The 15,793-nt window shown below is 53.5% G+C and overlaps 4 protein-coding genes across 4 annotated transcripts; 3 read left to right on the forward strand and 1 right to left on the reverse strand.

Moving 5' to 3' along the window:
* Window positions 1–3,416: 3,416 nt before the first annotated feature.
* On the forward strand, window positions 3,417–5,727 carry GGS23DRAFT_157256 (Zn-dependent exopeptidase). Its single transcript, XM_051511401.1, has 5 exons — window positions 3,417–3,839; window positions 3,914–4,006; window positions 4,104–4,340; window positions 4,468–4,638; window positions 4,726–5,727. The coding sequence occupies exons 1-5, from the start codon at window positions 3,717–3,719 to the stop codon at window positions 5,623–5,625; spliced, it is 1,524 nt and encodes a 507-aa protein (XP_051369897.1). The 5' UTR covers window positions 3,417–3,716; the 3' UTR covers window positions 5,626–5,727.
* Window positions 5,728–6,242: 515 nt separating this feature from the next.
* On the forward strand, window positions 6,243–9,521 carry GGS23DRAFT_577507 (alpha/beta-hydrolase). Its single transcript, XM_051516927.1, has 4 exons — window positions 6,243–6,706; window positions 6,764–7,186; window positions 7,243–8,420; window positions 8,525–9,521. The coding sequence occupies exons 1-4, from the start codon at window positions 6,587–6,589 to the stop codon at window positions 8,949–8,951; spliced, it is 2,148 nt and encodes a 715-aa protein (XP_051369898.1). The 5' UTR covers window positions 6,243–6,586; the 3' UTR covers window positions 8,952–9,521.
* A 937-nt stretch (window positions 9,522–10,458) lies between these two features.
* On the forward strand, window positions 10,459–12,423 carry GGS23DRAFT_157403 (acyltransferase). Its single transcript, XM_051511402.1, has one exon. It carries the CDS (start codon window positions 10,815–10,817, stop codon window positions 12,396–12,398), a length of 1,584 nt encoding a protein of 527 aa, XP_051369899.1. The 5' UTR covers window positions 10,459–10,814; the 3' UTR covers window positions 12,399–12,423.
* Window positions 12,424–13,121: 698 nt separating this feature from the next.
* On the reverse strand, window positions 13,122–15,070 carry GGS23DRAFT_577512 (uncharacterized protein). Its single transcript, XM_051516928.1, has 2 exons — window positions 14,607–15,070; window positions 13,122–14,551 (listed from the first exon to the last, which is right to left on the reverse strand). Exon 2 carries the CDS (start codon window positions 14,549–14,551, stop codon window positions 13,760–13,762), a length of 792 nt encoding a protein of 263 aa, XP_051369900.1. The 5' UTR covers window positions 14,607–15,070; the 3' UTR covers window positions 13,122–13,759.
* Between the last annotated feature and the right edge of the window lie 723 nt (window positions 15,071–15,793).

Below are 15,793 nucleotides of genomic sequence, written 5' to 3' on the forward strand. Positions count from 1 at the left end.
AGCTTTTTCTATAACGTATATCGTTATACGGAAATATTAATCTTTATATAGTAATATACGGATCCGTACGATATATATTAATAGCTTATTACTAGCGGAACGAAATTATACGATATATATCTTTATAATTATCCTCAGTAATTATATCTTCGTCGTCGTTCTATTTCGCTCGCTTATTAGCGCGGCCCGGATTAGTATTATTTATTTCGTAACTATTAATACGGATCCGTATAATATATATTATATTAAACTTATTATTACCGCTTACCTTTTCTTCCTTTTCCTTCCGGAAGAAGTACCCGGACGCGCCGCTACCGTAATAATAATTAATATACGTACCCTTATCGATGCCGTTTATTATTACGTATTTTAGGAAGCTTTCGTTAGACTTCGTATAGCCCCGGTAAGGAACGGCCGAAAGCGTATTAAATATATATCCGATAGCGGCCTCGATATTTTACGGGCGGGATAGGTTTAGTTCGTATAGGAGCTACCGGCCCTTAATTTACTTCGTACGGAGCTCGAGATTACGTTCGGGGGAAAGCTCCTAAATATATAAATTAATATACGTTCGTTATTCGTAATACGGATACGTACGAAAACGCGCGTTAGGAGGCGCTATACCGAGTTATTTTACGTTAGGAGGGCGGCTTTAGCGAGAACCTAGCCGTTTAAAGCGGGATCCTCCGACGGTTATTCGGCTTCGCCCGAAACCCTACGGTCGATAGCGATATCGTCGCTTATTATATTATCGCTCTCTATTTCGTTATTTATCGTATAAAAGAACCTTACTTTATACGAAACTAAACGGAAGTATATAAAACTATAAAGGATTATTTAAATTTATATAAGAACGTTAGCGCGTACGGGTAGGGGCGGCTACGTACGAAACCGTACGAAAAGAAGCGGGAGGTATAGGCTTTAAAAAACTATATTAATTTCGTAAACTAAAAAACTATTTCGTATTAGCGTTATACACTTCCGTATATATATATAAGATTAATATATAAGATATATCCTTCCTAATCTTAGAATCTAATTTCGTACGAATCCGAAATTATATATCCGAGATAGTATAAATATACCTTATTATATAAGAAAAGGATAAGGAAAGGAGCTAAACTTATAGTTATTAATAGGCCTAGGAAAAAAAAGGAAAAAGGAAAAAAGGTTTAGTATAGGTAGAGGTATAGGACCTTATGGAAAAAAAAATATTACTTACTAAGGATTATTAAGCTAAGCGAAATATAATTCTATTATTACGAAAAGGTAAAATTCTAATTAATTATAGAAAAATTTAAACATACCGAATATAATATTTTTTTTTCATTTAATTAAAGGAAATAATTAAAATAATTAATTATTTTAATTCGTTAAAAATAGGGCTAAGTTATATAGTACCGCTATACATAACCTTATTTTACGAAAAAGGTAATCTTATTATTAATTAGAGAAAAATTCGTATATATTAAATATGGTATTTTTAATAATAATTACGAAAAGAAACGGTTAAAAAATTAAGGTTAATAATAATTACGAAAAGAAACGGTTAAAAATTTTAATAGTAAGATTAAGATAAAGCCTTGCATCCACGCCTCCCGAAGGGAGGCCCTGGCATGCTCGTACCTACCTATAATATAATAGTAGAGGCACCTAAGCTATGCAAACCTGCTAGCCCGCCCATGGGACACAGAGATATCAGCGCAGCTCGCGTGTCTGCCGCTTGGGCAGAAGAAGAAGGAAAGAGGAGAGAAAAGGAAGGAAAGGAAAGAAAAAAAAAGGCGCGGGTGAGGGCTTCGGTGGCGTGGGATCTGAAGAAGAAGGACGGGACACAATTAGAGCTGCGCATACTAAGCAGCCGGCAGACAACACGTCTGCCGTCGAGGCGTCGTCGCCCTTCCTGGTAACCAAGACGGGCCTACATGCCCCATCCCATCTTCCCCTCCCCCCTCCCGCCCGCCTTTTGCCGGCGGGTTACGGTGAATGGGCTCTGCGCAGGGTGTGGCACGTACGGGTAAGCAATCGCGCAAGCAGCGAACTAGGGCACCTCGACTATAGCTGGCTTTGCCTATCGCGGCGCCTCCGTTCCTCTCTGCCTCCCCCCCTCTCTATTCCGCAACTCGCATCCGCCCGCCGCCTTGTCGCCCACCTCCCTCACTTGCCCACGGCTGGCGCGAGCCGCGGAAACGTCGCGCTCGCTCGCCCTCATTCCTGCCTCCCGCTCGCTCTACCCAACCCTGCCGGCGTATGAGTACCTACGTGTAGACATGGCTTCCCTTGCCCGTGCGTGTGCGTGTGTGCGCGCCGCGAGCCCGTACCGTGTCCATGTCCCCAGCCCTCTGGCTGCGCAGGCCGTGGGTATGCGGCGTGCAGCGCTTGGCGACCCGCCTTTTCCTCTCGATGGGCTGGCCCCCCCCCCCCGGGCATCGTCTGCTGGATCCGGAAGGTGAAGCCAATCCGCCGCCCGGCGCTGCGCGCATATGCGTGCGTACTATACATAGTTGTATTGTGTCTAGGTGGTGTGTTTGTATGTATGTATGTATGTAGGTAGGCAGGTAGGTATGAATGGGTGTGTATGTTCTCTCTCTCTCTCTCTCTCTGTTTACCTCCATCGTACGCAGATACAACACCTACCTACCTAGTGTCGAGCTCCACTAAGTCAAAAAACGAGAGCTACCAGATCCAGACCCAGACCCAGACCCAGGCCTTGCCTCCTCCTCTTCCTCTTCCTCCTCCTTCGTCTTCCTTCTCTCTTCCCTTTCCCCTCCCTAGGGTGGCCGCTCGGTTAGTCAGTCGATCCCCAACGTCGCGCTCGCTACTACCGCTTGGCGGGGGACATCGTGCGTGCTGGGGTAGCCGACCATGCCGTGCCATGTAGGCGTATACCTACGTCCACGGGTAATATGGCTCTGGATGTGTGGGCTTGGACCAGCCGGTGCTCGATGGAGCACGTACTAGTATACATATGGTAGCTATATATATATAGGTTTATACCTATATATACCCTGGATATGTGTGTGTGTGGGTAGGTAGACATATCTCTCTCGGTAGCGCTACGGAGGTACCGAGGAGGTAGGAGGTAGGTAGATAGTCTATGGGTAATTCCAGCACCCATGGCCTTGGGAAAATCCTATGGTATACCTGCCTACCTACCTACCTACTCACAAGCCGTGGGCAGTAGCAGCACCATGCTTGCCATCCTCCCCTCCGTCGTCGCGGCACGACTCCGCGAAATTGCACAACACCGGCGTGTACACATGTAGGTACGTCGGCTGTTGTTGGTACCTAGGTAGCGGTTCTCTGCCTCGCTGGCTCCGTCGGCCCAGCTGCCTACTTGGAATGCTGCTACTCTCGACGGGCCGGTAGGTAGGCAGGCCCGTGTGATGATAGCTCGAACGGGGGGGTCTAGAGCTAAGTTGACGCGTGAAATGGCATCTTGGCGTTCCACTCGCGATATGGTATCATACGCGCATGCATCCAGACTACGACGGTAACCGGTCGTATGCCGATCGTTTCCCATCGAAATGCGTGCGAGACGTCCTTCTATATAGGTAGCTAGCTTCCCGACGTCCCTCGATGTGACCGTAACCGGTGACCTTGCTCCTGTTGCTCGTTCGCCTGAGTTGGTCAGTCGTGACAGCGTCCCTTCGTTTCCCGAGTAGCTTTCCCAACAACTACTCTCACACCCGTGCCTCCTCTTCCTCCGCTCGGTAGTCATGAAGATTCAGAGCTCTACGCTAGTTCTCTCTACCGCCGCGGGCCTGCTCGCCCTCGGCGGCAGCGCCGAGCCCATCGGGCGCCGCATCGGTTCCAAGCGCAAACTGCCGCTGGTGCAAAATGTAAGAAGCATGTCCCATACACTGACACTATGGTCAGAGACAGGTAGACGGAGGGCGCTAACCGGATGAAACAGAGACCCTACGTAGACTCTATTCTCATCAAGGACCTGCTCGGATGTGCCCAGGACCTGGAGGACATAGCTTATGCATCGCCGCGCCGCAACCGAGTATGTTTCCTTCCACCTTGTTTAGCTTATTCGTATTGTTCATTGTAAATATTATAAAGAAGGGGACGTCATTGCTTACCACTTCAACCACCGCCAGGTCCACGGCACCGAGGGACACCAAGGCACCGTCGACTACATCGCAGAAACTCTCGAAGCCCTCGGCGACTACTACAACGTTACGCGGCAGCCTTTCACGACCGAGGCCACCATTGGGTCGGAGACATCACTTTTCGTCGATGGCGAGGAACTTGCCGCCGGCAGCTTCTCCTTCGGTAATAACGGCACCTGGACGGACATACCGCTGGTAAACGTTGCCAACCTCGGCTGCGACGCTGTAAGTTATATACACGCCCGTCTTACACCACCATACGCATGGCGATGGGATGAGATACTACCTCGGCTCCCTCTTTCTGTCTCTAGCAATAAGGGACGGACGGCTAACCGGTTATAATCACATGTAGGAAGATCACCCGAGTACCCTGGCCGGAAATGTCGCCCTTATCGCGCGGGGCACTTGCACGTTCGTCCAGAAGATCAGGCTGGCAGGGGAGAAAGGCGCCGTCGCTGCCATCATCTATAACAATGCGGAAGTTGGTGTTGCCACGGGCACGCTCTCGGGCGTGAATGATCTGGTAAACCCCCCCCCTTCGAGTGTCTAGGTGCCTGTCGAAAAACGGCACCCGCAAGCGGTATAGCTGACCAGATATTAACTTCCGCAGATTCCGGTCGGCGGCATCACACGCGCGGATGGCCTGCGGCTCGCAGAGCAGATTAGGGCCGGCGAAACACTGACCTCGACGGGAGAGTTCTGGCAGTACGTCGCGAACGTGACGAGCTACAACGTTATCGCGAGCAGCAAGCGCGGCGACCCAGACAACGTGCTTTTCTTAGGCGCGCACAGCGACTCGGTCGAGGCCGGCCCCGGTATCAACGACAACGGTAGCGGCACGTGCGGCCTGCTGACGGTCGCGCGGGAGCTCGCGAAGTGGCGCACTAACAACCAGGTCCGCTTCGCCTGGTGGACTGCCGAGGAGGAGGGCCTTCTTGGCTCTGACTACTACGTCACCACCTCGTCCGACGCCGAGCTCGACCGCGTCCGGCTCTACCTCAACTTCGACATGATCGCCTCGCCCAACTACGTGCTCGGCATCTACGACGGCGACGGCAGCTCCTTCAACCTCTCTGGGCCCGCCGGCTCCGCCGAGGCCGAGCGCCTGTTCGAGGAATGGTACAAGTCGGAGGGCTTGCCGTTCGTCGGATCCGAGTTTAACGGCCGCAGCGACTACGGGCCGTTCCTTGAAAGAGGCGTGCCGTCCGGCGGTCTCGACACAGGCGCCGACGGTATCAAGACCGAGGCCGAGGTAGCGTTGTTCGGTGGCACCGCCGGAATTTTCCACGACCCCAACTACCACACTGCTCGTGACAACGTGACCAACTTGAGTCTTACCGCCTTCCAAATTACCGGCCGAGGCATCGCACACGCTGTCGCCACCTACGGCCGCAGCTGGGAGGGATTCCCGCTCCGCAACGTCACATCGCTGACCAGGAGGCTCTCGCCGAACAAGCTCAACTACGGCTCCTCCCAGAGCAAGTCGAGGCACGCCAAGAAGACGTACTAAGTACTAGTCAATAGAGGGGGCGCAGAGGCGACTTTGACATAATATCGTTACCTAGTCAGGTAGTTTCATAGCGTTATCTTGTAATGCAACAGCGTGTTCCCGGCTGTACCGCCCGCGTCCCGCCCTATTCATCCGTTAGTCGATAGATATCCCTGCATCGTGCCATGCCGCGGTGCCTCGGGTTCCCATCGTGCGCAACGCTCTTAGTCACGCAGGCGCGCACCTAGGTCCCGTCGGCGGCCGTGGTGGTTCTCTGGATCCTTTGGTAGGGTTGCGAGCGATTCCGAAGGAATGGGTGAGCACGCGATCGTGGCCAACGTAGCACTGCTAATATATATTCCCCACCCCTTGCATGCCCACGCGGTTCGACGCCAATCATGACCGGTTTGGGCAGCCGGTTTACCTCGCGTAGGTGACATCCACACTCATCCAACGTCAGCTCTGGGATCCCGCCCGTCTCCATGGGCGAATGGGAACCATCCGAAGGGCACGTCCCTGCTTTGTTTTGATTGGGGTGAGATGGGGAGTGAGGCGTGATTTCGAACCGAGCCGGACGAATCGACACGAGAGCGCCAAGCCGCCACCTTCCTCTTTCATACCGAAGAATGTCGTGTCTTGGGGCCTTCTACGGCGCTGATCTCCCTGTCCGGTAAGATGGTATAATTCCAGGTCCGGGCCAGGTCCAGGTCGATTAAGCCTGCAGCATGCCGTAACCCCACGGGATATCGATCAAATACGACTGAGTGATGTGATTAACTTTCGTGCTTGTTACCTATGCCCCCCGCTCGGGCCTGTTGGGGCAGATCCTACTCCGGCCCCTAGTCGGCGGTATTCAGAGTATTTGATGCCCGCTCCAGCCTCTCTTCCGAGAGTCTTGTTGTTTCCCCATCCTTGACCACTGGAGCCAAGGCTGTGTACGCTCTAAGCAGGAGAGGTCGACGCGGTCTGCGCCAACGTCAAGATGAGATCTCAATCTCTCGCAGCGGCTGTTCTGGCTGCCGTGCCCAGCGTCTTGGGCATTACGCCGGAGCTTATGCTTTCCGCAAATCGCTACGGCGTCGCGGCACCGAATCCCAGTGGTGTTCGTACAGGGTTTCCCATCGCGAGTTTCCGTGTGTATGCTGACAAGTCGTGACAGGAATTCGCCATCTATACGGTTTCGAACTATTCGTTCGAGACCGGTAGGAGGTCCTCGCAGTGGAACAGGCTCGATCTGAAGACTGGCGAGATCTCCCTCTGGCATGCCGGCTCGGGCATCTCGGAAGTGGTGTTCGTCGGGCCCACCCCTTCAAGCATAATTTATATCAACGGCACCAATGCCGAGGATGATGGCGGCATCAGCTTGTACTCGGCGGATGCCAATGCCCTTGGCGATGCCAAGTTGATCGCATCCCTCCCTGCACCGTATTCCGGTCTCAAGGCCGTCCAAACACCGTCTGGCGAGATCCACTTCCTCGTGTACACCAAAGCTTACCCTAACGGTACGGCCTACAATTCCGCGTTAGCAAGCACGCCCTCGAGTACGGGGAGGACCTATAGCTCGATCTACGTCCGGCATTGGGTTGGTATCCCGTCTATCACACTGACAATATGGCGAGAGCTAACAGACGTTACCAGGATACCTGGCTTGGACAGGAGAAGAACGCCGTATTCGGAGGCGTGCTGAAGCCGAACTACGGCTCCTACACGTTTTCCGGCGAGCTCACAAACTACGTTACCGGCATCTGCGACGTAATCTGTGCCGAGTCCCCCTATGACCAGAGCGATGATAGCGACTACGATATCTCTCCCGACGGTTCCACGGTCGTCTTCCTAACAAAGGACACCACGCTTCCCGCGGCGAACTATACCACAAACGTCATCTACAAGGTGCCGTTCAACGGTACAGTCGACGACGCCGTCCCGATCAACGCACGGGGCACGACCAAGTACCCCGCCGCACAGGGTGCGGCCACGAGCCCGAGGTTCTCTCCCTCGGGAAAGCAAATCGCGTACTTCCAGATGAACGGGATCTACTATGAGTCAGATCGCAACATCCTATATGTTGCTAACGCAGACTCGGATGACTTCAATGTGACAGCACTTGCGCAGAACTGGGACCGGTCACCCGGTGCACTGGCGTGGGCGGCGGACTCGAACAGCATCTTCGTTGCAGCCCCCGATCTGGGTCGACAGCGCGTCTTCCCCATCCCTCTGACTGCCGACGAATCGTACGTGCCTACGAACATCACAAACGAGGGTGTAGCCTCCGGTTTCTACGTCTTGCCCGACAACTCTCTGCTGGTGTCCGATTCCAAGATCTGGACTAGCCGTGACATCTATGCCGTCACGTCGGAGGGCAAGGTAACCCAGACCTACTTCCAGGCTAACCTGGTTGACCCTGGCCTTGCCGGACTCGGGCCCGAGGACGTATCGGAGTTCTACTATTCGACCAACACGTCGGAGACGGACCAGCAAGCTTGGATCATCTACCCAGAGGGCTTTGACGAGAGCAAGACGTACCCGCTGGCGTTCATCACACACGGCGGGCCGCAGGGCGCGCACTCGAACTCGTGGAGCACACGGTGGAACTTCAAGGTGTGGGCGGACCAAGGCTACGTCGTCATCGCGCCAAACCCGACGGCCAGCACGGGTTGGGGCCAGAACCTGACGGACGCCGTCCAAGGGCGTTGGGGAAGCTACCCGTACTGGGACCTGGTACACGCCTGGCAGTACGTCAACAGCACCCTCAAGTACGTCGACACGGCCAACGGCATCGAGGCTGGCGCATCCTTTGGCGGGTACATGACGAACTGGTAAGCTCTATGCTTTTGCATCCCTCTTTCTGTTTTGCAAACGGGAAACTTCCTGCGGTTCAATTCGAGTATGCAGTGCAAGCGCTGACCAGAAATGCGTATAGGATCCAAGGCCACGAGTTCGGACGGTGGTTCAAGGCGCTCGTGACGCACGACGGTAGCACGTCGACATTGAACCAATACGCCAGCGAGGAGCTCTGGTTCATGAACCACGACTTCAGCGGCCCGTTCAACGAGACCGGCTTCCAGGCCGGCTCGCCTTTCTACGACTGGAACCCGTTGCTGTACGTCAACAACTGGGCGACGCCGCACTTCGTGGTGCACAACAACCTGGACTTCCGGTTACCCGTCAGCGAAGGTATCCTGCTGTTCAACCTACTGCAGACTAAGGGCGTGCCGAGCAAGTTCCTCAACTTCCCCGACGAGAACCACTGGGTGCTCAACCCCGAGAACAGCCTCGTGTGGCATACCGAGATCTTCAAGTGGATCAATTACTATAGCGGTATCAGTAATGCCTCGAGCCCTTACTAGGGTTGAGTAATGTCAAGTAATTGCAGCTTGGAGATGGGAGGATCGCTCCCTTCCGAGTCTCCCTAATATAGTAATGCTCATATCCAATCCCCCAGGCGTCTATAGCTGCCGCGCCGCTGAATAGTCTGGTGTGATTCATGTGGTAAACTATCAGGATGGCTGAGCCACTGATATGAAACCCGGGTAAAGTTGGTTTGCGAAGGCTTGACGGCGGTCTGGTGTTTTGGGGCGGCGGCAGAAAGCGAAGCTGAAGGAGAGAGAAAGGTCATGACCCCGAACCACGGGCCGACCAGAGAAGAAGGCAGAAGAAGGCCGAAGTGGAAGGCAGCAGCACGCCACCCTAAAGAAAATACTAGTGTTGGCACGTATCTACGCCACACGTCATTCAGCCGGCATCAGTATTCGCATTTATAGGTATTAGTTGCGAATTGGCAGTTTCGAAACCGTCGCCATCCCTTATTCTGTTAGCGAGGTGCTGTCCGTGCATGGTACATTGGCCAATATGTAGGTACCTAAGTATATACCTATGAGTATGCCCAATGTACTGCATAGTAGGTACATATTGGATTAGTACCTAAGGTAGTTATGGTTATGTGACAGGTATCTAAGTACAGGTCTCAGGTACCGTGTCTCCTAGCCTACCGACCTCATATACCCTATAAGGAGATATCAAGATATTCGCATATTACCCATGGTTGTATATTTCAATCGCCTCGCCACCTAATACCTCGTATCAGCTCGTATCACTTATCGACTTTCGCTTCTCAACCTCCATTCATCCATCCCCGTCCTCATCGCAGACGTTAGTCGTTTCAACGGCCCCAGCCCGATATCAAGGAATTCCCCATGTCCCCCGATGATCTCTCGCTTGGCATCTCGCGAGAACGGACCCAAGCGGAAGGATCACCAAGCTTTTATCCCTGCAGATCGCATACAATCTCCCCCTCCACCACCCCCTATATACACCTATGTATAGACATACATACATAGGACCGTCTTGGTGCCAAGGTACTTGTGGTCAGGTCCAAACCCAAGTTGTCACACTGAGCAGTTGCGCGACAGTGATCAGCACATTCGGCTCGACAAGCCAAGAGCCCGCCGGCTTCCCGAGTTCGAATCAGCCGGCTATGGTGGTTGCCGCGCCAGGATGAGCCGCACGAATCGCCAGGTCGTCGGCCAATGGCTGCCCACAGCCGGAGCCGATCAACTCATCCTGCACCGCTGCATATTCACCGATTATTGTGACCGCTGGGCCGTACGTAGGTGTCGTGAGCACTGTGAGTTCCGTGACTTACTTACCTACTCCTTTCTCGTGCCCAGATAGGCTTCCATCTGGGGGTGGCAGAGGGGGGATTTGGAACACGGTCGACTTGTTTCCATGTGCTGGTGTTCGGTTGCCGCTCAGCCGCATCCTCAGGAGTTGTCTGTCATGCTTTTATGCAAACGTTACGGCTACCGGTTAGTGCCGTCGGTTGTCAAATCTGGCGGGCTCTAGAGGTCCCCTCTCTGATATAATACGTCGAGTGGTGGTGATGGTGAAAAGCGGCAATCTTCCCGTACTTAGGTATTGGTGAGGCAACAACGTAAAAGCAGGAGAAAACCTGAACGTGTGCCCAGCCGGAGCCCTCGACGATCGGAATCCCTCGAGGACAAGGTATAGGCACGATCTTCAAAGGAATTGGTCCGTGACCGTCAGAGTCGTAGATGGCCAAGCGGCCTGCATGTATCCCCGTTTCCTGCCGATTCAGGGGCAGAGAACACTTTGCCGTCGAACCGAAAATCGCTACTACTCCGTGTAGTTGCAGGTGGCATTCTCGATCCTAACCCTCTTCCTTTCTCTCTATACTACAAAATTGCCGCATAATGAATGGCTACGCGGTGTCGGGGGCCTCGCTCTCCCACGAGGAGAAGATGTCTCTCATTGACGATAAGTCGTTGTCGGACGTGGAAAGCGAGGGTGCTCGTACAGACTTCGAGGGTCGCTTCTCAACCATGCAATGGACTGGTTCCGTGAAGACCTACTTCGGCGGTTTGCGGCTGTCGTCGTGGGCCTCGACAGCTTTACGGATGGTCATGTTTCTGCTGCCTAGTTTCGTCCACCACCGATGCGCGCGCGAGCGCTTTCGATCCGAGAGGCTTAGCCCGACAGCATACCTTGACGGGATGCGAGGCCTAGCCGCCCTATTCGTCTTTTTTTGCCACTTCTTCTATACGGCCTTCAAGATAGCCGAAGGCTGGGGCCACAACAACGCCAACTACGAGATATGGAGGCTCCCGTTTGTGAGGCTGCTTTATAGCGGACCGTCCATGGTCTGTATCTTCTTCGTTATATCGGGATACGCCCTCTCCCTGAAACCGTTGAAGCAACTTCGGAGCCGTTCGTTCGACGGCTTCTCTCAGACTATGACCTCCTTCATCTTTCGTCGATACTTCCGTCTATACCTCCCGCCACTAATATCGACATTTGCCGTCATGGTCCTACTACGGCTTGGCGTCTACGAGATGACCAGAACCTTCTCAGGCGATCGGAAATACGTACACAACGTAATAGAGCATCATCCCGTTCTCGAAGAAACCGCGGAGAAACAGCTGAAACATTGGGTGCGGGAAATGTATAACTTTGTACACATTTGGGGCTGGGAGAAGTTTGGTGGAGCAACGGGTTACGATGTCCATCTCTGGACGATCCCGGTGGAATTCCGGTGCTCGATGATGCTCTTCCTGGTCATATTGGGCACCGCGAGACTGCGGACCAGCGCTAGGTTCGTCTGTCTCGGCCTTCTCATGTGGTTTGTGCTCCGAAGCGATCGGTGGGAGATGGTGTTGTTTCTCTGGGGCATGGCGATTGCCGAGTTAGACCTCATCAGGGATGCTCACGAGCCGAACATCTCTCAGCCGCCGACCGCCCCGTTGGCATTGCTGCCGCTCGAGAAAACCGAGGGCGCCCCAGAAAAGAGACGCTGTGCCAACGGCCTATTATGGACATTGGCCTCTATCCCCAGTCTCTATCTCATGTCCGAGCCGGACGCCGGGCCTGATGGGGTTCCCGGTTGGAAGTATCTCGGTACGCTCATTCCGGAGTGGTTTTCGGACAGGTACCGATACTACCAAATGATCGGCTCGGTCGTCTTCGTCTTCTGCGTGGCCCGCTCGCCCAGTTGGCAGCGCGTCTTCAACTCGCCGCCCGTGCAGTACTTTGGCCGCATCAGCTATGCCCTTTATCTCATGCACGGCCCGGTGCTGCATACCGTCGGCTACATGGTAGAGCGGTGGGCCTGGTCGCTCACCGGCACGGAAGGCAGCGCGTACAACTGGGGCTTCGTTTTGGCGAGCATTTTCAACATCCCGCTCGTCATCTGGGCCTCCGACATCTTTTGGCGCGCCGTCGACGCGCCGACCGTCCGGTTCGCGAAATGGTTGGAGGGCAAGTTGTCGATAAAGGAATAGGATGTGAATACTCGATCTGGGAGCCATCCCCGGCACGAATTCGGTATAATTTAGGTGTAAATAGGGTGGCTATTATTTATAACTCGGGATATTTCAATACTTAGATGAAAAACTATTCTCTTGAGGTTGATGGGCTCGTCGGTAGCCCTGTCGATATTCCTCGTCCAAGTCGATATTATAACCCTTTTCAAGCTATCCCGACAACCAGACATAGCTCTATTGGGGCGTATACATAAAGTAGTAGCAGTAGTAGTAGTAGCAGTAGTAGTAATAGTAGTAGTGACTAACCGCCCGTGGAGGCTACGCGTTGAGGCTATCCTGAAGGTCTCCTGCGGGGCTCTATGGGCGTGCTGAGCTAGGCTATTCACAACTGTTCCTAGTAACACACACAGCAACTCCTGTCTATTAACGTCTCGCGCCGGTTTCGCGCGTTTCTCTCCAGATCCTCCCTCCCCCAAGCGAGGGCAGTTCGCGGTCTGGTTCGTTGTTTCTTTTGCGAGGGGTGTCCCCCCTTTTGCTGTTCCTTGACCGCGCCATCCGCCTCAGCAGCCTGTCGTGTTATCCTGCAGCTCTCGCAGAGCGTTGTCTGTTCTCGCGCCGCGACGCCACAACAGAGGTAAGACCGATTATATTAGTCAGTCTGGGTACCTATATACTGTGCCCCCCGAATGCAACGCGTCAGCTGAACTCCGTGACTCCCGTAATGCAGCTACACAGAAAGCAGGTTACTCGGGACAGTCGTGAAAACGTCGTCACTGCGTCCCCAGCACTTTGAACGAACCTTTCACTCATGAAATCCTACGGCTTCATATACGTAGTTCTTATCCATAGGTTACGTAGTTTGATTATGAGCATAGATACACCCACGCTATTTTCCGTCCTTGGTGGGGAGCGCGGTTAACCACGGAATATATCATGTTTCTTTCGGCAGGACCTTGATGGATACGCCCTCCCCTTCGGGTAACCGAGCAATAAAATGGAGAGATCGAGGCCGCGAGGGGAGTGAAGCTGCGACGGTGCCGGTTACGAATCGACAGTGATATATTCGAATGGTGAGTACTGGAAGCTAGGAACGCTACCTAGGGGCAGCAGCGAACAGCATACATCAAGCAAGTCTTAACGCCTCGGAATGCTTAGCCGGCGCTGTCATGCGAATTCCCTTCCTCCCCTCCTCGGTATCACCGCAATGAAAGCGTCCTCTAGACCCAAGGACCCGCGTCCCCAAAAGTGATGCATGACCAGCCTGCCTATCTAAGCCCGTCGTCTGTCAAAGAACCAAGATCGGTGCGGCCCGGTAGATCAAAAAAAAAAACCCGTACGCCCCAAAAGATGCGGTATAGATTTCATCGGGCAATGACCGATCACGTGTGCCGACTTCTCTTCCCGTCCCGCCCAAATACGTCCTTCCCAAATGCTATGCCTCCTAGATCGAACAGTTCGGCAAAGTTGATCGGCCGCTTCTGTCCGGCACCCTTCCCTAGAAGGTTTGTGGGCCGTGGTCTGCTCCCCCGTTTGCTATTCCGCGACCGGGACGGGTGGGCTATCGGCACGGTTGAAGAGCACTGGGTGGTGTTCTCGTTGGCCCGAGCCGAGTCGGAGAGGTCTAGGTTGGCCAAGTTCGGGTAGGACTCCTGAGGGTATGGATGTGAGGACTGGAAGGTAAAATTCTCCCGAGTCGGAACCGCGAAGGATGGCGGGTGTTCCTCGGTGGCGGGGTAGTTTGTGGGCTGTCGGGGACCGCCGGCAGTCGAGGATTCGTGTCGCATGTTGGACTCGGGCCGTATCGCGGGCACGTGTGTTTGGTCGTTGGGGCGGTGGATTTCCGGCGAAGAGAGAGGCTCCGGCTTCTCGACCTCATCTTCACTCTCCATCGCTTGGGTGGCATCCCTGCCGTCTAATCGCTCAGTAGCCCACTTCCGGATTTGCCATCCCTCCCCGTCGCCCAACCCAATGCCCGACTTGTCGAGGAAGGCAAGCAGGTCGTCGAGACAATCTTGGTAGCCGTCGGCTCGAGCCTTAGCCTGGGCGGCGGCGGAGGTTTTGTAGAGTTTCGTGACAGATAACGCGGCGGCCTTGAAGGCGTCGAGCAATTGTTCGGGCGGCTCAGAACTAACGGCGGCTTTGGATGGCGAGGTGCCTCTTAAAGGATCCATCTTTCTCTCGTCAATACATGTGTCTGCTTGAGGGCCTCGACAACGTAGACTATACAGGGACAAAGGGGGGTAGATGGCGAAGCTGGCCGTTTCGACAGGACAGACAAGGCGGTGGATAGAGCCAAAATGACTAGATCCTTCTCTTTTTTTTTCCCTTTCTCGTTGGGTTCGGTGGGGCGTAGTGGTGGACTGGTGGGCCGAAGCCAGCGAACAAATGGAAGATTGCAGCTTACGGAGTAGGGCTGGTATGGCTCGCGGGGAGGAGGGTAAGGAGAGGCAGAGACTCGAGGGGCGAAGAGGGAAAAGGGAGACGCATCAGAGACAGATGAAGATGTGAGGTGATACAGCAAACTGTGGTAGTCCGAAGGGGAAGGGAAATGGGGTGAGCGGGTTGGTAGGCAACAAAGGGGGAGGTTTTGTTGTTGTTGGCTTCTGGCGTCAGGTGCTGATGGATGACGGTGGCTTTAGTGGCGGTTACTGTCCATCCCACACCACCGCCACTATCGCACAGGCGTGTTAGAGCCCTAGATTAGCAAGGGCAGTGGGTTCTACTACGTAAGAAATCCTACATATGTAGAGATACATCGCACACACACACACACAGCACATTTTATCCGACCGAATAAAGGGCCAATTTCTTGCAGCACCCAACGTGCTACAGGCATGTACCTAGATACATACCTAATACTGGCACGTTACCCCTACCCATGGCTGAGCATATGGTGCCTCCCTGCCAAACACAATACAGGTATGTAGATGCGAATTATATCAACCCATCCCCTCATACACTTGTGCACGTAGACACTCTCTTGAAGAGAGAGACATATATATATATGCCTGCAGAGGTATGTGCATACAGATGTAGGAGGTATCTAGGTACATATGTAAGGTTTCGTAGGGATACCTACCTAGGTATTTTGCCCCATTGACCTGTATTACTCCACTAGTAACCGGCCAATCGTCCGTCCTACACGTACTCATGTACTCATAGAACCCAATTGTGGCGCCGCGACGGGAGTTTGTTGGATGGAGGGGCGGATACTTGCGCCCTTTCCGCTGACTCTGGGGAGAGGTATTTTGGGGTGAGTACACTCAGCAGGTATCTTTTAGCGAAGGCCAGTGTCTAAAGGCACCTAATATACAGGTACCTCTACATAGGTAGCTACCTAACCTTCTAAGGCATGGATGTTTTACCCATCTCACGTTGGTGGCGTGGCTTGCATTACACCCTCGGATAACCTT

The sequence above is a fragment of the Durotheca rogersii genome, assembly GCF_024521655.1.
Source record: "Durotheca rogersii strain YMJ 92031201 chromosome Unknown GGS23scaffold_19, whole genome shotgun sequence".
Lineage (NCBI taxonomy): Eukaryota > Fungi > Ascomycota > Sordariomycetes > Xylariales > Xylariaceae > Durotheca > Durotheca rogersii.

Coding starts and splice junctions, on each gene's coding strand:
- GGS23DRAFT_157256 (XM_051511401.1), top strand. CDS start 3,717: ATGAAGATTCAGAGCTCTACGCTAGTTCTCTCTACCGCCGCGGGCCTG. Junction 4,341..4,467: donor CCAACCTCGGCTGCGACGCT/GTAAGTTATATA, acceptor AATCACATGTAG/GAAGATCACCCGAGTACCCT. Junction 4,639..4,725: donor TCTCGGGCGTGAATGATCTG/GTAAACCCCCCC, acceptor TAACTTCCGCAG/ATTCCGGTCGGCGGCATCAC.
- GGS23DRAFT_577507 (XM_051516927.1), top strand. CDS start 6,587: ATGAGATCTCAATCTCTCGCAGCGGCTGTTCTGGCTGCCGTGCCCAGC. Junction 6,707..6,763: donor CGGCACCGAATCCCAGTGGT/GTTCGTACAGGG, acceptor AAGTCGTGACAG/GAATTCGCCATCTATACGGT. Junction 7,187..7,242: donor CGATCTACGTCCGGCATTGG/GTTGGTATCCCG, acceptor AGACGTTACCAG/GATACCTGGCTTGGACAGGA.
- GGS23DRAFT_157403 (XM_051511402.1), top strand. CDS start 10,815: ATGAATGGCTACGCGGTGTCGGGGGCCTCGCTCTCCCACGAGGAGAAG.
- GGS23DRAFT_577512 (XM_051516928.1), bottom strand. CDS start 14,551: ATGGATCCTTTAAGAGGCACCTCGCCATCCAAAGCCGCCGTTAGTTCT.